Here is a 20,454-nt window from a genome sequence, read left to right as displayed (position 1 = left end):
TATATATATATATATATATATATATATATATATATATTAACCAGTCAATTTTGCTTGCCATTCTTCCGTTCACATGCAATGGACAATTCCATCTTCTTACTGCGCATGTGCAGACTTGATTCACAAAAAGGTAGCAAAACAAATTTGAATTTGAACCATACTTGAATAAATACATTAACATCAGAACATGAAGCACATATAGTCATTCCAATAAGCACCGTTTATCTTGAATTATTGTATTGAATACCTGAATAGCATTATTTTAAATTGAATATATTAGTTTGGAATGCACTGAAACTTGAAAGTAAGTCTTAGGTTTCCCATCCCTGGTCTACATTAGAATTTTCAATACAAAGGCTGAATGACAAAAGTGCTCTGTCAACCACCAACGTTCTTCATTACATTATAAGACAGGTGCGTTTATAAGTGTACAATATATTTGTCACATATTTTGTTTGAAGAATGATGCTCATCCTTAGTTAATTACAAGAGCCTCTTAAAAATGATGACAGGAAGCTGTATTTAGGCAGGATTAAATTGAATGTGAGGTTCGAAGAATGTTCGTAATTTCAACAATAAAACGTCGGTTTAAAAATTCTCTTCGCAACTCACCATGTTGTTCGTTTCCACTATCCCTTATGGTTCCATTCCAGGAGAGCAACTTCACTCCACATCGACTCACGTCACGACGTTGCGGTCACACCCGTGTTATCACGACAAAACATGCATACGTACGTGAACATTCCTGACACACCATGAGGGAGGAACCGTGTGAGCCCCGCATACAAATGACAAAAGTGAGCAGTCAATGGTGGCAGCCTGCCCTCATTTTGTAGCGCGTCCTTTCCTTTCCCTGCTGTTCTAGCACCAAGTAAACTTTGTTAGCGAAGGACGATTGACCGTGGTTTTAGTCGATCCCAATTTTAGGTGCCTTCACAAGGCGAATGACCAATTACGTGAAATACTGACTACCGAAAAATGATGCGATTGTGTAACATTCGAATGTCGGAATTCCGATTGTCACAATGAAATGTGATTCTGGAACGTTGGGACAAACCTACAGAAATTCAACAACTCAACAAGAGAGGTTATCAGAGAGGTGGGGGGGGGGGTCCTTCTCATCTGGGGGAACTGTTCCATGACACCATGGTTGCAAGAGTTACAGTATCATAAAGTACCGGGTGCCCACAAAGAGCAGCATACTTTTTGCCCTATCTCCTCACAACGCGCCCAGCAACTCCAGCAACGTCGCTTGAATATGACGTTTACCATCCCACCCAAATCAGCTCCGTGTCGTCTGATGACGTAGAATCCTTGCGACTCACCTATCAACATGTGGGAAAGATGTGTTGACTGTAACCAACATGCGGACTCATAAATCATCAATTTCAAGGAACGCATTCGACAGAGCATAACAGTTTAAGTTTGTGTCGCAAACATCATGGCGAATATCAACCTTCACTTCAAAACAAAGTAAGTTTGAGTCCGGTCGCACAACCTGGTGGCTCAACGAGCTCAAGCTAAGCTAATTGTAGCAACGACTCACTGTCTTCGACAATACTGCCATTCTTTTACAGTTATGCGATTTCTAGTAAGATTGAGCCTTTCTACAAAGGAGGCAAAGTGCAGGTATAGTGTCAATTTTTTTTAATTCAGATGTCAATATTTTTAAGAAGCGTAACCGGTGTTTTACAAATAACACCAATCAAATCAGCGAACTGCCCATTTAACCTTTTGCTTTATTTCTTTGACAGGTCAGCAAAGATGAAAAATACATATTTTGCACGTGTGGCTCTCGTATCAATGTTCTGGAGATCAGCACAGGAAAGATCGTCCACAGCATTGAGCATGTAAGGCCAAACCCCCTCGCAGTTACAGCGCTGTGATTTGACATATGCTTTTCTCACTTCTATCTGATTTGTGCAGGATGATCAAGAAGACATCACATCATTCGCGCTAAGCTGGGACGATGAGGTAAGACTGCATGCTTTTTTTTCTCAGCAAGCTTAAGCAAAACCAATGTTTTTGCTTGTGTTGAAGTGCTCTTTGCGTTCGTGTTTCGCGTCCTTCCACAGATGCTGGTAACAGCCAGCAGAGCGCTCCTGCTGAAGCAGTGGGACTGGAGAAAAGTGCAGTGTACTCGCACCTGGAAGGCCATACACACAGTTCCCATAGCCAGTATGACTTTTGACTGCACCTCCACGCTCTTGGCCACAGGTCCGCATTAATAAAAAAAACACCTGTTATTTTTGTTGTTGCACTCATTTGCCCATGTTCAAAAGGCATTGCACAGTTTACATCGCGTCTTCTACATGTGCTTTTAGGTGGCTGTGACGGCACTATCAAGCTCTGGGATGTGGTGAAGCAATACTGCACTCATAACCTTAAAGGCTCTTCTGGTGTTGTACAGTAAGTGTGAAATGTGCCTTCATGTCATGAACGTATGAACTCAGTAGCAACAAGTATAACATCAATCTTATGTGTGCAGCCTGGTGGAGTTCCACCCAGACATTAGCCGTCTGCAGCTCTTCTCATCCTCCCTGGACTGCGGCATCCGACTGTGGGACCTGCACACCAGCCAGTGTGTGTGTGTGCTAAAGAGCCACTACAGCGCCGTCACTTCCCTCAGCTTCAGCCCCGACGGTGATACCATGATCAGGTACAAATGTTCAATGTGTAGAAATATATAGTCCGATCATGTGCCTTGTCACTCATTCCGTATTGAAAGCAGCTTCGGGGAAAACAGTTGTCGTTTAAAACAAAAAAACAGTGAAGAAAATGCGATTAAAAGTGTGAGGTGATGAATATTTGTTGAAATTGTCTTTCAAATAAGAATTTATGATTCTATAGTTCAGGGAGAGATAAGATCTGCACGGTGTGGGATCTGAAAAGCCGAACCGCAAAGAGAACTGTACCCGTCTATGAGGTAAGCTATTGGATGTTAAAAATATATATGTAATTTGTATTGTGTCATCTGTTGATCTAGAAATTATCATTTGTATGCAGGCTGTGGAGGGTGTTGTGATCCTGCCTGTGAATAAAGACCTCTCGAAAATAGGAGTCCAGAACAGAGACTTACATTTCATCACAGCTGGCAGCAAAGGTTCAATTTTGACTCAGTCCTAAATGTCCTAAGAGTCTATTCCTACATTCCGTTGCATTAAAAGTCTTTCCAACTGACCCATGCAGGCCTACTGAGAGTGTGGGAGGCTAGCACGGCCCGCTGTGTCTACAGCCAGGCCCTCCCGTCCAAGCTCGGCCCTTCTTCGGAGGATGAGGAGGAGACGGAAGACGACCCCCGCAGTCTAACGTACTTGCTTCACCTGCCTGAATCTGGCAGGCTGGCCACAGTCACTGCGGAGCACAACATAGTGCTCTACCAGCTGCCCGCTCTCAGCACGCAGCAACAGGTGAGTCATCAACGTCATGCATCTGGATACTTAAGTTTATCAATTAGGTTTAGAAACATATGCAAGTGGTGCACAAATTCTGCCTTTCAGACTTTGGTGCTCAGGATATTAATCCAATATGCCGAGTGAGGTTTTGCTGTCAAATATTTTGTGGTTGTTTTCTACCCGTCATATTGTCGACCTAATTTCTTCAAATGGTTATTAAAATAAGCCCCCCACACCCATTGGTTTTGACTAGTAACCCACAGTGGATATAAAAAGTCTACACACTCCTGTTTCAGCATCAGGTCTTTGTGAACACATTTTCATTTTGTTCGAATTTGTCGTGGAACTTCAACCTTAGGCAAGCTTCCAGGCTTCAGCAAGAAATTGAATATCAGGAGAGGCCAACTAGAACAATGCAACTATATTTGGTGTTAATAACCAAATGAAATTCTTGCTTCACCTTTTACATGACTGAATTTAGTTCCACAAGTCATAAAAGTCTGAGCCACTTCTCTAATTTGAGTTATTTCCCACAGTTTGTGGGCTACAGTGACCAGGTGCTGGACGTGAAATTCCTGGGTCAAAACGACAGCCACATTGTGGTGGCCACCAACAGCTGTCAGCTCAAAGTGTTCGAGCTGCTCACCAACACCTGCCAGATCCTCTACGGGCACTCGGGTGAGTCGCCAGCAGATGGCAGCGTGTGCTTGCACATTGAGCTGCAGGAAAACGTGAGGATGTGCACTGAAAAGCACATACGTCATCAGAATTTTGAACAAAGAAACACAACTGCACTAAGATTTATTCAATGACCTTGATTAGAGCAGCTTCAAGTCCATCTACCAGTGTGCTCTTTGTCACCACTAGTAAGAAAGTTCCACCAGGATTATTATTGATGACAAAAATGAACAAAATAATTACAATTGAAATTGAAAAAAAAAAGTTTTCCATAAAAAAAAAAAAAAAAAGAGTTTTTAACTAAAATTACATTTTTGCAAACTACCTAAAACGAAATGTAATTGATGCTAGCCCTCTGTTAATTCAAGAAAATGCCCCAATGGTCACAGAAAAAACTTTTTAAAATGAATACTACCCATTAAAAATCAGATATTGATTTTCAATTGTGGTTCAACAGAATTATTTAAAAAACAAAACCAAATTCGTCAAACAGCCCTGGACAAAAATTATGGTACCCGTAGGAAAGATTGTAAGTAATTTGAGTCAGTCAGTCCGCTCTTTTAAAAGGGTGTCAATTAGTCACGGTGCTGTTTGGTGACATGGTGTGTACCACACTGCCCAAGGACCAGAGGAAGCAAAGGAGAGTGTCGTCATTGAGTTGATTCTAATTATACTTATTTTCTGCTGGACCAGCTTTATAACAGCTGTACAGAACAAGGAAGGTCGAATACCGGTAGTTGTTTCGGAATTGTAGTTTACTCATGATGTGTCACTTAGAAGTGGCCATAGCCTTTGTACTGGCCGCTGTCCTGGCACGCACAGCGAGTTGACGCATTTTATATGGGTACTCTTCTCAACTGAGTCATCAATGATTTAGACTCAAATCTCAAGGCACTACTGTTTGTTTTATTTGCATTATGTTTTTTTATTAGCTTGGAACATTGAACTACTACTATTTCCCATTTCCCGGTACTGTAATTTAATCGTAAGGATAGTGCCGTAAGAGTGGAAATATGATGTAACAAAGCTTGACGGGGTTTTCATAGATGCCTCTGATGATCCAGATCCTGTTGTACCTGAAATGGGGATCATATTCACTATTTTACGCAACATTGGTCATAAGAATGAAGACAATGCTGTGATGCTGTGATGACTGACTACTGAATGAGCAGGTTGAAGGAATGTCAACCTTTCACATCACATTTCCTTCGTCACAGATACTGTCCTGTCATTGGACGTGTTTACAAAAGGCTTTGTCTTTGCCAGCTGCGCAAAGGTGAGCACACATGCCTGCGCCCTTCACAGTGACTCTTTCCCAGCAAGTCATGCCCTCGACGGTAACAAGCACTTGTCGTGTGGTGTATCCATTGCACAGGACAGATCAGTGCGTGTGTGGCACATGGACGCTGACAGCGGCCGCGTCCGCTGTGTGGCCTACAGCTCCAGCCACACAAACGCTGTGGGCTCCATTTCCTGTTCCAGGTAACACTCAGCACCGTTTCGCACCGTGCTCCAAATTATTACACATGATGGAGGAATTAAACATTTGAGCTTCAAATATGGTCGGGATAAAAGGAGAAAAAGAAAGCTCGTATTCGCCATCTTTCCCTGATCCCAACCCGATTGAGGACTGAGAAATCCATGAGGGTTGATGGCAGTACACCTCAAAACATTAACTCTGTTCGTCAATGATCATAGTTCAGCGTCTGTCAGAGAAATATGGAGTTCTTTACGTGTTGAACTGTTTTTCAAACTGCTGTGCATAATAATTGGCAAGATTGCATTTTGAAAAACAAAACGCCGTTGTCAGCATTAGTCGTATTTATTTTTACATATGTGTAGGTTGCGGAGCCCAATGTCGTTGTGGATGATAAGAAAAAAAAATTAAGTGCGAATCCCAGAGACGCGCGGTGTCAAAATCATTTTCCTACCAGTAGTTATGGTTTCCCTCAGAAGGCTGTTGATTGTGCGAACCGCGTAAACGTATGTCATATTAACACATATACACCAAATCCCATATAATTCTATTGTTAGTATCTATCTTGTTGACAACATCTTAAGTTCCATCTTAAGGAAACATGGTCTTTTCTTCCACTGCTATGCAGATGGTTGTCAGATCTATGTCCCACTGAGCAAAAAAGACGCTTTCTCATGAAGGCCACTTTTATCCTTCCTGGAGGAAATCAAAACCTGGATGGCACTAAATTTCTTGAATTTCAATGAAAAGAAGACAGAGGTGATACTGTTTGGTCCCAGTGGCCCTTGTACATCCATCCTGTAGGTGTGGGCATTTGTCTCCTTATCTTAAGTCAACAGTCTCAAACTTGGGTCTTAAACTGGACAGTGATTTTAAACTTGACCGGCAAATTGGTGCCGTTGTTAAATCCAGCTTCTTTTATCTTAGGCAGCTGGATAAAGTAAAACCTCGTCCTTCTCATGAGCACTTTGAAACAGTAATCCATGCCTTCGTCACATCCCGGGCTGGATTACTGTAATGCACTTTACTTTGGAGTCAGTCAATCCTCCATTAAGCCTCTCCCGTTGGTCCAGAATGCTGCTGCTCGCCTCTTGACTGGTACTCATTAGAGGGAGCACATTACTCCTACTCTGGCATCCCTTCACTAGCTCCCTATACATTTTAGAGTTCTTTTTAAGACCCCGTTATTTGTTTTCAAATATTTAAATGGCCTCGCTCCACCTTACCTCTCTGAGCTCCTCCCCCCCTACACACCTGCCCGGCGCCTCAGGTCTCTGGACCAGACATTATTAGATTAGCGGAGGCTCAGGGGAGATCGGGCCTTTTCCGTTGCTGGTCCCTCTCTTTGGAATGACCTCCCACTGAATATTCGGCAAGCCCCCTCGCTGCCCATCTTTAAAACTCGTCTCAAAACTCATTTGTATTCTTTGGCATTTGACTCGGCATGACTTAGACTTGATCTTAGTTTTACTGTTTTGTGCTTTCTACTGTCTTCGTTTCCAATTTGGAGTTTTATTGTTGTTTCTATGATATGTACAGCACTTTGTATACAGCGATGGTTGTTTTAAAGTGTTCTATAAATACAGTTGAGTTGAGACCACAAATGGAATCGGAAATCAGAAGTCAAGAAAAATTGTAGCAATCAAATATGAACTATTGGTCGTTTAATGTTAAGAAGGCAGTTCGGTACAAAACAACAAATCAATTCAGCAAGAAACATGAATAGACAAAGTTAATTTGCTTTTGTTGGTCATGTGAGGTTCTGCAACACCTGTAGAGTAGATAATTCAGGAAAATTAGCATTCATCCTCCGCTTATGCATTCCAAATAATTTGGTACACAGTGCAGACACGTTTCGATCCAAAATGACACGTTTTAAATCTGTTGGACATTCAGACATGTTTGTGTGTGCGCAGGTTGAAAACATCCTTCATCGTTTCCGGCAGTCAGGACTGCACACTAAAGGTGTGGGATCTCCCTGCAGACTTAACTGGCACAGACACAGACTTGCACCAGCTGGCTGCACGTGCCACGGCAAAGGCACATGATAAGGTACGACACCAACGATGAACTTGAAGAACCAGAAAAAAACGTGATAACAAAATTACTTTCCATTATGCTTGGATTACCGGATTCCCACAACCATACGGCACACCGTATTAAAAGGTGTGGTGTCATTTACGGCTGCTATTTCTGTACAGTATTTAACAAGACGCAGGCATGGTAAAAGGTGCGCTAGCATGCATGCATGCTAGCGTATGTTTTGAAGGCAGTGGGAGCAAAACCGAGTTCAGTTGTACTTTATTTAAGTATTTAACAATGTATTCATGTTATTTTTTGATCAATCCTCATCTTAAAATCCATCAAAGTCCAAAATGAAGAGCTGGGCAGGTTCACAATCAAACGCGCCAGGTTCCCCCGCGTCGTTGTCACAGTCGGTCTCGTTGCCGTGCGGCTCCTCAGAAATGATGCCGGCTTTTGCGTAAACTTGAACAACAGTGCAAGCAGACACGTAAGCCCAAGCATCAACAATCCCAATGGCCCGGCGCTGCCTCCCTGTTTTAGTAAAGCTGTGTTCGCCAACACTCCCACGCCTTTCGCAGCTTCACTCTGGCCGTTTCGATCCATTACCATGGCCACCAAACACAACAGTAAAAAACGACTTCACGCACACCGTTGTGCGTATCGCTACCCTGCTTGTCCCCTTCTTCTCGACAGTGCGGTTTATTGGGATGTCGATAGTGAGCAGCACCTCACCCATGTTGGTGATGTGGTCGGGCTGAATTTGTTTGTCGGCATTCTATTTGTTGTATTTCAAAATGCAAAATATGCTTGTCCTTCATCACTTGCCTTAGCCCAATTGCATATGTAGGAACATGGGGATTGGTTGAGAGAGCAGTCGTTAATGGAAGACAAGTGAGGCCGGCAGGGCCGCAAAATAAAGGATTAAAATCTCCAAGAAAGCATCTGTATTTAATGTAACGCAGAACGTTATACTTTTTACTGCAGTAGAAGCGGAAGATGGCCATCTTTTGCCTGTAATCCGCTGGATGTTGCTGCGCCACGGTAGTCCTTGCTTGGACGAATAGATGGCGCCCATTTTGGAGAAAATGTAAGACATTTTTTGTGAGTCTCATTGTTGTGAAACTACGGTATTTATTGAAGTGGTAGGCGTGTTTTTGCTTCGATGCCCTGAGGTTGAGTTGCCCTCTTGTGTGCAGCAATTATAATTTTTCAGCCCTGCAAAGTATTCAGGTTAATTGGCATTGACCTAATTATTCTTTGGTTTACGGAAGTTGGCTTGTCTGGCTAATAGTTCTGCGGTTCTGGGTTCAACTGCAGCTTCGGGCGTTCATATGTGGAGTGTACATGTTGTTCCTGTGCGTGTGTGGGGTTTCTATCCCTCCCTTTTCCCAAAAATGCTTCTTAACTTGATTGAAGACTCGAAAGTGTCCATAATTGTGAATGTGAGTGCAAAAGGTAGTTTGCCTATAGATGCCCTGTGATTGGCTGGTGGGCAGTCCAAAGTCAGCTGGGCTAGACACACACACAGAGACACACACACACACACACACACACACACACACACACACACACACACACACACACACACACACACACACACACACACACACACTTATATATATAAAAAAATGACACTACCACTTCATTTAATAATTTTCCGGAAAAGGCTTATTAGATGATCTGACTCACATTTAATGTCAGTCTGAATGTGACTGCTTCGGTCTGAACACAGCCACATCCCCAATGAATAAGGGTGTGCACACTTGTGCAACCGCAATAGCTTAGTTTTCCATTTTTATGTCCTCTTTAAATGAGTTTTTTTTTTTAATTTATTTTAAGTCAGACAGGTTGTAGGTCACTAGTCTGGAAAAAGTTTTAAAATTATTTTTCTTGGTCTTTATTTGATTTTATTTTTTTATTTTATATTTTTTATTTCAGAGTAGGAGATTTGGGGGGTTATTTTTTAAGATAAGCTGACAATCTCAAGTCAAGTGGCATTATCAGACCTGCTTGCAACAGTGGTTTTCTTAATAAAGCACAATAGCAAATATCAAATATGCCAACTATAGAGTCATTTGTAGGTAGAAAATCTGTAATTGCAACATTACAAGTATCGTACATCTCATGTGAAAACTATTTGCTCAATCTAGCCTTTTCCAGCCATTGTATTGAAATGCTGCTCAGTGACGTTTCAGTATCCACCCCAGTGAGAATTTTTTGGGGAAAAAAGGTGTTGCATTGTCACTTGAATGATATTTGAGTCAAAAGAGCTAATTCCTTTCTTGACTAATTCCTTTCACTCAACAATGTGTCATTTGTCGCCTGCGGTTTCGCGTTTTAAAATTCCACTCTCAGGAAGGAACTTGATATTTATTTCCTTAGAAATTCTTTTGTCCTCTCCCCTCTATGTTCTGGGTTAAAAAATAAAACCCCCTTCATCACATGGAATCTTGTTTGGTGACGTTGCCAAGTTCATTTCTTCTCCAAAGTTGACAGTGCTGTTGAGAGAAAAGAAATGAGAAATTCAACACTGTAATTTGAACATAACAGGCCAAACAAACGAGTGAACAGAATGTTTTTGTTGTGTAAAAAAACCTGCTGTTGTGTAAAAAAAAAAAAATCTGCTTTTTTTTTTTTTTTTTTTTTTTTACTTCCATATTTGGTCATTGAACATGCAAGGAGTGTCACTCATGCTGAGACAAGTTTGAATGCATAGAAAAGAGCATCACAATCCTAAATTTTGTCGCGACTCTGTCATTCCAGGATATCAACAGCGTGGCCATTTCTCCCAACGACAAGCTGCTGGCTTCTGGCTCGCAGGACCGCACGGCCAAGCTGTGGTCACTGGCGGGGGAGGCGACCATAGAATTACTGGGAGTATTTCGGGGCCACCGGCGCGGCATCTGGTCCGTGTGCTTCTCACCTGTCGACCAGGTGCTGGCCACCTCCTCTGCTGACGGCACATCTAAGCTGTGGACCCTACAGGACTTCAGCTGTCTTAAGGTGAGCCATGGGATACTTGCACTACTTATGAAAATGAGAGTAGTGCAGATGAACATGTTAAATTTGAACATGTTATTTTGCTTTTCAAAGTAGAAAATATGTTCTGCTGTTTTAATTAGACATTTGAGGGGCACGACGCATCTGTGTTGAAGGTTGTCTTTGTGAGCCGAGGCACTCAGCTACTAAGCAGGTAAATTCAACGGTTTTGCCCAGTTTGTCACAATACATGTAGATAACCAGTGATTATGTTTTTTGAACAGCAAAAAATACATACCTTGCTTTGACAACAATCAAGCTTTCAATACAAATCTTGAAAGAAATAACTGCCCATAATATTAATATTCAATATTAACACAGTGTTTAAAATTGTGATTATTAATTTAACTTTTTGAGCTGGGCGGATTCAGATTTTTCTACTCACTAATAATAGCAATTCCACCGATGCTCCCTCTGCAGCGGCTCTGACGGTTTGGTGAAACTTTGGACCATCAAGACCAATGAGTGTGTGAAGACGCTTGACGCCCACCAGGACAAGGTTTGGGGGCTCCATGCCAGCAGGAAAGACGACAAGATGGTCACCGGCTCGGCCGACTCCAACATCACTGTGTGGACGGTGAGGGATGACAAATGGATACTGTATCAAAATTAATACGGAAATAAAAATTGGTCAACCTGCTTTACAACTAGCTTTAGCATGAGCTAGCTAGCTAACTTCCCCACCAAACAAAGATCGATAGATTGATTGATCGATCTATCTCACAGTCTTTCCTAACCCGATTTAGCATGAGCTAGTGAGCTAACTAGCTAACATGATAGATTTTCATGACATGAATGTACTTCACATTTAGCCAGCAGGATTGAATACACAATTCGGACTCTGTGGCACAGCACATTTAAAAAAAAAAGAAGAAAAAAAATTGTCCATTTTTACATTTATTTCAGTTTTCAAGTGACCCATTTTCAAGAACGCTATCTTTACGTGAACAAAACAACTCTAACCCGCCGCATGAGCACATACCTAAAATATGGCTCAACACCTTCGAATTGGTGCCAAAACCAAAGTCACCACAAGTGAAAGGCATGGAACATAATTTTCCCTACGTGATGGTCTTACTCTAGGTGTGTTTGTGAAGGCGTACGTGTTTGTGCGTAATTCATTGTCTGTTTGTTTTAATGTCAGACACTCAGGCTAGTGTCTGCTTACACTTCCTTCAAGTTGGCATTTTCATCTGTGGCTGGATTCCGTTCTGAAGCTATCAAATTTCAACCAATTTTCTCTGTGAGAACCGGGTCATATGGAAGAAGAAAATATCGGTATCTATGAAAATGAAGAGGATTGGTTAAGCCATGTATAGGTGGTCCTCAGTTTACGACGGAGATCCGTTTTACTTACCTACGCTAAAGAGAACTAAAATCAATTCTATTCTCAATAAACATCCTTCCTTTTTTACAGTTATGGACAACGTAGAGTCTTAAATGAAGCAAATATGCCTGTTTTGGAAAGAGTGATGAAAACTGAGGCAAATGAAAAGGACATTTTATTTGGTACAAAATTATTTTGTGTTTTGTTATCAAAACTATTGTAAAACAAAAACATTACCTTAAATCTAATTTCAAAAAGTTTTGTTTTTTATTTAATCGAAAATGAATAACTTTATCGATTGTTAAATTTGCCACAACTCTGTTCTGGTCTACAGTAAATAATTGTATGAAAAACACATCTCGGCCATTATAAAAATTAAAGAGTTTGCCTTCTTGTGATGAAGTATCAATAATAAAAAAAATGTCGTACCACAATTTAGAGGTCCAGCAATATTTGACTTTTCCATGTAAATTTTCTTGCAAAGAGACTTTGTCAATATGCAGAATTAATGTCGTCTTATGTCCATTACCAGGATGTGACGGAGATCGAGCTGGCCGAGGAACAGGCTAAGCAGGAGGACCAGATCTTAAAGTAAGTCACCAGGCCACACAACCTTTTGATGCATAAAAATTGTAAACAACCTGCTTCACACTTGAGCAAAGATTGCTGCTTTTGGGGTCAAGGGTCATGCTCGTCTTTTGACCGTGACAACACCTCGGGCTGGGAAGTAGACAGGTTGCCTGCATGCTTAGCAATTACGCACGTGCATGTAGTTAGTCATGGTTTCGTAAGGGAAAGCCTTTTTTTAGACGAAGCGGACAATGTGATCTATATCAACTTTCGGAGGTAGAATTACTTCCTGGTCTTGCTTTAACGTCGGTTCACATTAATCTCTAGACATTGGACTTGACGTTGTATAAAGATGGAAAAAGCTGGAGCGCCAGGAGAAGCAATAATATATATATGATAGTGTATTGTGTAACTGGTTTGAGTGTGTTTTTGTACCTTTAATAGTGAATATCATTAGTTGATTTAATGAGATGATAAATTGCAGAGATGATAATCTGTGCAAGTGACTTCAAGTACTTCAGGCATTCTCTTTCAGAGCAATGATCCGCCCCCACAACTGTCTGTTTTGTGGACAGAAACCTGAGCAGTGGTTCATACTCAATGGAATGCAATCAGAAAAATCTGGCTTGTTGAAATCCTGTTCTGTTTGCCTCCCTGACTATGTGAAGGCAACAGGAGTTGTCCAACCTGCTCCATGAGAAGAAATACCTGAAAGCGCTCGGCCTCGCCATCTCGTTGGACCAGCCTCACACTGTGTTGTCTGTAATTAAAGGTACTTAACCCTTTCTTTATCATGCACGTGTAAAAAAAAAAAAAAAAACCCTGAAATGCATTCGATTCCAGGCTCGAGACCACAATCTTTTTTTCAGTGTGTGCGAGTAACAATTTCCTTTCGTTTCATTCGTCCCTGCTTCCTCTAACACAGGCAGGCATTTTGTTCGACCATTGCGGTTGAAGGCTGTCCTCTTTTTCACTTTGCCATAGTCTCCTCATTATTCTACTTTGGACTTGCGCTCAGTTCCATTCATACTACATTTCAGCGCATTTGTAATCCATTTCTAATCCGCTTATGCTCACAAGGGTCACGGGACAATGCTGGAGCCTATGCCAGATGTCTTAGGGCAGTAGGCGGGGTACACCCTGAACTGGTTGCCAGCCAATCGCAGGGCACAACCATCCGCGCTCACGCTCACACCTAGGGATAGTTTTGAGTATTCCACTACCTCCCACGCATGTTTTTGGAATGTGGGAGGAAACCGGAGTTCTCGGAGAAAACCCACGCAGGCATCGGGAGAACATGCAAATCCCACACAGGAAGGGCGGAGCCGGAACCATGCACCTCTGCACTGTGAGATCGACACGCTAACCAGTCGAACACCAGGCCGCCGATCCATCCATCGGGCGGCATTTAAAATCCAATTGGCAAAAACTATGCCAATTAAGACAACTATTCATCAGCATGCACGGTCATGTGTTACCCAGGCAAAAAAGATGCGACTAAATTGTGTACGTTGGTCGCTCCATTGCTACGAGTGGAAAAGTTAGTGCAACGTCCCGACGTTCCATCATTCTCCTCCGATAATAGAAAAACAATCGAAAAAGGTATTTTCACCTATAAATAATCATTCACTCGCCAGTCTGTCATCCCTTATTGTTGATGTCTGGTTTGTTCACAAGGTGATACTGAAACAAGTAAAGTTGTTTGTTTTGGCCTTTGACCAGAGTGGACCCGGAGCAACGCGGAAAAGAGAGAAATATTGAGGCCGTAGTTGTGCCTCAGTGGTCATTTCAGCTCAAAGCTGAGTTGACGTTCTGACGATATATGATTTGTGACACCCTGCACTTAGAGAAAGTACGTGCAGGATGTCACGGGCACATTAGGAACAATCTGGTTCCACAGGTTCCTGCATCGTACTGAGACAGACCTTTATGTTCTGCTTTATGGTCTCACCTCATTTACACGCATGTTCCGTAACGTGGCGTTATGCAACACTGCTGATGCAACAATGTGCGAATGGCTAACATACCACATGGGCTCATTTGGAAAATATGGAAAGGTCCTCCTTTGTTGCTGATGTAATGTTAAACTTCTGTTCCTTACAGCAATCCGTCAAACGGAAGACAGTAGCGAACTTCTGGAGAAGACAGTTTTGAAACTTCGCGTGGATCAGAAAGGTAACCAGAGAAGAGTGCAACATCATCCATGATCTTACCATGAACCCGTTTATTGCGGTTCCCTGTCTCACTCGCTTTTCTCCAAAAAAAAAAAAAGAGGCACAGCGTGGTGTATTTGTCACTCTGACAAAGTTTACTGTAAAGTGACCCCGAAAAACAAACAGATATTGAACATGATATATTTATTCACCAAAATATTCGGACACACCGTATAATTCTGCAGTAACAAAAGTCCACTAGCATAACATCACGACCACCACAAACAAGCTAACGGAAGTTAGCGTAGATGTTACACTTTTTCTAAACCTTCGAACAACTACTACTTTGACAGACCAGAGTGTGTCGCCCTTACTATTATCATATTTTGTTGCATTCATCAATTAGCAAAGACTAGCACAATTTAACAGGAATGAATGATTTGGAAGTTGTGGAGTCAAGTAGATTGTCCCCTTGGCTGCTGTCGTCTTTCTCAGAGTCGCTGCTGCGTTTCTGTGGGGTATGGAACACGAATGCCCGGAATTGCCTGGATGCCCAGGTGGTCCTCAAGGTGCTGCTCACCCACGTCCCACCGGAGGAGCTCCTACAGTACCAGGGCGCCCGCACCGTCCTTGAGGGCCTCATACCGTACACAGGTCAGGAAATTTCCAGCGGCGGCCCGTGCATTGGGTAGCTGGGCCTTCAGTTGGGACCCACCTCTCAAGACTGTCACTATTGCGTCACAAACCATCAAATTCAAGCCGGGTGGGAGAGAGGAGAAGTGGCAGTAAAACAGGCCAAAATCCCTATGTCAAATAGTGAGGCAGGGCAAGGGTCGAGTTGCATACTAGATGTCTTAAATCGAGATGTAAACATTACTATCGACGTAGCCGCTCTGATTTCCACAGGTGAGGCATTCTGTCGTTCTCGAGCCCGATTAGAGACTGCATGCTCTCGTTTATTTATTTTTTTTCCATAGTTGAGCAAGCAAATGTAGTTCAAGGCCAATCTCTTAACATTTCAATGCAAATGTGAATGTGGCAATCTGGGTAAATAAATAAAGTGAGCTGAGATGAGGAAGGAGGAGTTCTCGGCTCTTGGAACAATTTTGAATTTGTGCAGGCAGTGAAACACACGATAGCATTGTTTCCAAAGGAGCTAAGGTAATCAGCAAGATACCGGGCTTATCAGTTAAAATACAATACATCTTTCTTTATTTACCGGTTTCTTCCTCTGTAAGGTGGCACTCACATGCACTCAAGTATGCTTTGGTGGAAACTTGGCAGAACAAAGTGAAACCACACGATAGAGTACGTGCAAGATACAATATCACATGAAGGCTTTTTCCCCGCCCTTAGAGAGACACGTGCAGAGGATTGGCCGTCTGCTGCAGGCGTCCATGTTCCTGAACTACATGTGGCAGAAGATGAGGGTCGCCGGAGCACCAACCAGGTGAGGGATGCTTGTCTTTGCCATGAAATCTGAAAGTCAAGGCGACTGGCTAACAAGTAGAAAATACAGGAAATGCATGTAATTTACCCCCTTGGAATTGTAGTTACGCCAATGAATAACATACCTGTTGCAATATACATCAATCTATTGAGCACTAGTATATAAAAGAGAACTTTTTTTCCACACCGAAGCCACACATTATTCCACATCCTTTGATGCCCTCTCAGGTGTACTTGTGTACTGACGGCCACAGTAGTATGACTCAGGTAGTGTTGATCGATGTCAGGAGGAAAAAGACAGTTGGCTAACTTAACTAAAGCGCAAGCTGAACTTCAGCAGTTCCACGGAGCACAGAGACAATATGCCTGTAAGTATCGACGGATGTTCTCCTTTTGTTACCATAGTATGCTATTTTTTGTTAGCCCGTCTATGGTGTTTCCCATTTAAAGCTAGCGAACTGATGGTAAGCTTATAAAGATGGCAGTGATGCTGTGTTGAACTTACTTTGAATTAATTGATTATGTCAAATGAATGACTTGAAGCAAGAACACTGCCTCTTATTTGGAGAACTGTCAAATGAACCGGACATAAAAAGTCTGCACACCTTCGTTCAAATGCGAGGATTTTGTGACTTTAAAAAGAAAATTTTTCCATCATTGATGTGGCCTATAAAACTCAATTGAATAAATGCCTCTGATTAACCCACTTAAAGTTTGTCTGTGCTCGTCAGCTGTTCCCAAGGTGGTTTTTTTTTTTTTTTTGCTTTTTAGCTGAAGGCTGATTGTCTTGTGCTAACACTGACTGCTTTTTTTTTTTTGTTTTAGCTGAACTGGGGTCTTAGTCAAGGTGGAGGGGATTACGAACAGTTCCAAATAACAGTCATTGTTAGCACAAACATTTGCACCCCACACATCTCACGTGATGGAAAGAATTTATAGCATAGCTGATATGAACTGATTACGGTTTTCACAGAAAAGACTCGGTCAAACAGTCAGTTCCAAGGTGGTGGACAAACAAATACCGGTCAGGTGATCAAAATCTATCTGTGCTCAGAAATGTAGGTAACTGCCGTATTTTCACAAATATGGCATTTGAGTGTAATCCAAATGTCCTGTCTTCTCTACTAGGATGAGGCAAGATGAAGAAATGGACACCGCACCTCTTGCTTCTGAACCCGTATTAATGATCGACAAAGAGGGTGGAAAGGGCAGCGGCGAAGACAATCATGATGAGGGTGATAGCGGAAACGATGGAGATCCAAATTGTTCCGCTGAAGAGGAGGAGGAAGAGGATGATGACGATGAGCAGGTGAGCACCACCAAGAAAGCCACCACGAATGGGAACCACCATCCGGAGAGTGAAGCAAGTACTGAGGAGGAAGACCAGGAAGAGCAGGAGCGGTATCAAATGACAGTGAACACTGCAAGAAGTCTCCCAATTTCCTCTTTCCCACAAGGCTCTGCTCTCACGAGCTGACCGACGTCATGAAATTCTCCTCCACACCTGCGGTCAACTTTTTTTTTTTTTCCATTAGTGACAGCGATCCATTGAGGAAGCAAGAGGAATGCTTTGTTGTTTACACACAGCAGGAAGAAGCAACAACATCCAACAATGATCGTTTTGTTCTGCTCGATCGACCGGCTTTTCCGCAGTCAAGCGAGACTCTGTTTTTCCGTTTCTTTGTTGTGACTACGTAATAAACATGTGCTTGGTTCTGCTTTCTAATTAAAATGAAACAAGACGTATTTTAATCCAAATGGATTAGTGTGTTGAAATGTTCTTCATCCATGACATGACCACAGAAACTTGACATCTTTTCATGACTGCGCATCCTTCGTGTCTCTTACGCAGCTGGCCTGGGATCAAACACAAAAAAGGTTCACGACACAACCCCAGCACGGGGCCAATGGTAGTTTACGTACTGCTAAACATATTTTACTTTTGTGCATCTGATGTTTAATTGAGCAAGAAAGTTTTCAAAACAATGCCAAGAAAAGTAACGCAATAATGGGACCAGTCGTCGTATAGTACTTCACGTATCTGACAGCTGGTGTGGAATTGGGGTTAAAAAGTTCTCGACACAATGCCAGGAGAAATATAACTGCGCCAGCAGGTGTATAGTGGTTCATATATCTGAGCTTTGTGCAACCTGTGTGAGATTGAGTGAAAAGATTCATAACACAACACAATATCAAGTGTCAATATATATAGAGAGAGAGAGAGAGAGAGAGAGAGAGAGAGAGATAGATAGATAAAATATAAGAATGATAATGGGGCCACTGATAATGCAGTACCTAACATATTTTATCTATAGGATTAGGTGAAAAGGTTCACAACCTAAAAGCGGTTTGTTCGAAATCTGAAACTATTTTATTAGCCCATGATTAGGGGCTAATAGATTATGTAGAATAAACACAGTCAGATTTGCGTAAATCACATCCAACACGTCTGCTCACAATGGACGTTACACGAGGAAGCCGAGACGAGTCGAGTGGCTCATTCGGGTTTCCTCAGTTTGGTCGAAAACCGGTTTTCAGTCGTAATGCGAGGCGTAAAAATGTCTAATTTTCTGGTCGAACGTTCAAAAACCGTATCAGGAAATATAATATACAATAATAGAATAATAGGACCAATGTTAAGGTTGTCCACATATCTTTGGATAGCTGGTGTAGGGTTGAGCGAAAAGGTTCATAATCCAATGCCACAAAAAGTAAGAATCATGGGATCATTTATAGAGTAATGGTTCACATTGCTGACCATGCTGCTGCTGGCAAAGGATTGAGTGAAAATCTTCACATCACACAATGAAGGAAAACTGTTCAGCTAATATAATGATAGTGTGAGCATTGATAGTGTAATGATTCACATATCTAACCCTTGTGCAGCTGGTGTCGGATTGGGTCCCAAGGTTCACAATGAAATGTCAAGAAAAATGATATCATAATGGAGCCATTGTTTGTGTAAGTGGTTCGCATTTCTTACCTTTGTACGGCGTAAATAGAATTGGGTGAAAAGATTTCACGGCGCAATGTCAGGAAACGTAATCGGGCCGTTGGTAACGTCGTGGTTCACATCGTGCGGCTGCCGTGCGATTGGGCAAAATGGTTCACGGTGCAACATTAGGGATTATAATAGTGGAGCCATTGTGAGTCGTGTTTCATCTAGCTGACATTCAGACAACTGCCAAGGTGAAAGGTTCACAAACAAATATCAAGGAAATGATGTTAGCATTGGTAGTGTAGTGGTTCATATAGCCGACTTTTGTTCAGCTGGCGTGAGATCTGTACTGAAGGGATTTTCATTCACAGTATAGGCTTTCATATTGCTGTATTGCGGTTTTTCATACAGTGACAAAATACTTCCTTTCATGGTTATAGATGATTCGGGTGAAGGTTTGTAATGAGTGACTGCAAATAATGTTTTTCTGAGTGTAAATGGGAGACTGTTTGCATTTGGGTTTGATTGAGCAAGAGGGGAGGGGGGGGGGGGGACCCCGGCCGGACCCCTGGACTGGAGATCACAATTGGCACTTAAAACGCATTCAGTACTGTACCAGCCAATTCTGGACCAAGTCTGCAAAGACGTTTAAAAACGTCTTTGGGAGTGAATGAGTTAAAAAGGCCCCCACAGCAGGACGGCCATTTCCAACAACAAAAGATGGCCAAATGTGGAAGACCGTATCCACATCAAAGGAAGATTCACCATCGAAGGACAATTCACACCTAATCTGACAGATGCCGTTGATAACACCTAGACCAGTGTTTTTCAAACTTTTTTGAGCCAAGGCACACTTCTTTCATTAGAAAAATCTCGCGGCACACCACTAGCTGAAAATGTGAAAAAAAACGCTTATTTGAATAATTAATGTTATATTGTTACTATAACCGTTTTTAGCATTGAAGAATGACTTTATAACAGCTTGAATTGGAATCAAATGAACACAAAGAAAAAAATATTTTCTCATCTTTCATATTTATTGTTTCACCGTCGTCCTGCATTCATGCGTCACAAATTCGCTTGTCTCTCGTCTAAACACAAGGCAATTGGCTAGCTGTTGCTCCTCCCTAGCGGTATGGGAGGGTACTACACGATTAATTTCTGGGCGATAGACTGCGCAGGCATACAAATTGGATATTTTCCCGCGGCACACCTGACAATGTCTTGCGGCACACTGGTGTGCCGCGGCACAGGGGTTGAAAAACACTGACCTAGACCAGGGGCCCCCAACCTTTTTTGCCCCACGGACCGGTTTATGTCAGACAATATTTTCAGGGACCGGCATTTAAGGTGTGGCGGAAATAATACAACAAAATAATATGGTATGAGCTGCATGAAAACTG

At 42.2% G+C, this 20,454-nt stretch overlaps 2 protein-coding genes across 2 annotated transcripts in view; one reads left to right on the top strand and one right to left on the bottom strand.

Annotated features, from left to right (window-relative positions):
- The window catches only part of rnf151 (ring finger protein 151), a 2,772-nt gene extending 1,828 nt beyond the window's left edge, over positions 1-944 (bottom strand). Inside the window, exon 1 of the mRNA XM_019881472.1 lies at positions 613-944. Within this exon, the coding sequence (XP_019737031.1) occupies positions 613-615 (3 nt within the window). The 5' untranslated portion in view covers positions 616-944. The remainder of the gene's footprint in view (positions 1-612) is intronic.
- Positions 945-1,290: 346 nt separating this feature from the next.
- Positions 1,291-17,866, top strand: tbl3 (transducin beta like 3). Its single transcript, XM_019881520.1, has 23 exons — positions 1,291-1,473; positions 1,578-1,629; positions 1,755-1,850; positions 1,927-1,974; positions 2,076-2,217; positions 2,325-2,409; positions 2,489-2,659; positions 2,851-2,926; positions 3,007-3,103; positions 3,190-3,410; positions 3,932-4,073; positions 5,291-5,349; positions 5,449-5,555; positions 7,467-7,602; positions 10,339-10,578; positions 10,698-10,768; positions 11,035-11,191; positions 12,474-12,532; positions 13,180-13,283; positions 14,615-14,686; positions 15,160-15,318; positions 16,021-16,114; positions 17,242-17,866. The coding sequence occupies exons 1-23, from the start codon at positions 1,442-1,444 to the stop codon at positions 17,588-17,590; spliced, it is 2,769 nt and encodes a 922-aa protein (XP_019737079.1). The 5' UTR covers positions 1,291-1,441; the 3' UTR covers positions 17,591-17,866.
- Positions 17,867-20,454: the final 2,588 nt, after the last annotated feature.

Source organism: Hippocampus comes, unplaced genomic scaffold (genome assembly GCF_001891065.2).
Source record: "Hippocampus comes isolate QL1 unplaced genomic scaffold, H_comes_QL1_v1.1 scaffold458, whole genome shotgun sequence".
Lineage (NCBI taxonomy): Eukaryota > Metazoa > Chordata > Actinopteri > Syngnathiformes > Syngnathidae > Hippocampus > Hippocampus comes.
This window is presented reverse-complemented; position numbering and strand designations above follow the sequence as displayed.

Excerpts from the sequence above, each read along its gene's own strand:
- tbl3 (XM_019881520.1), top strand. The coding sequence starts at position 1,442 with ATGGCGAATATCAACCTTCACTTCAAAACAAA. Across the intron at positions 2,410-2,488 it reads GGCTCTTCTGGTGTTGTACA|CCTGGTGGAGTTCCACCCAG; the intron begins GTAAGTGTGAAA and ends TTATGTGTGCAG. Across the intron at positions 4,074-5,290 it reads GATCCTCTACGGGCACTCGG|ATACTGTCCTGTCATTGGAC; the intron begins GTGAGTCGCCAG and ends CCTTCGTCACAG.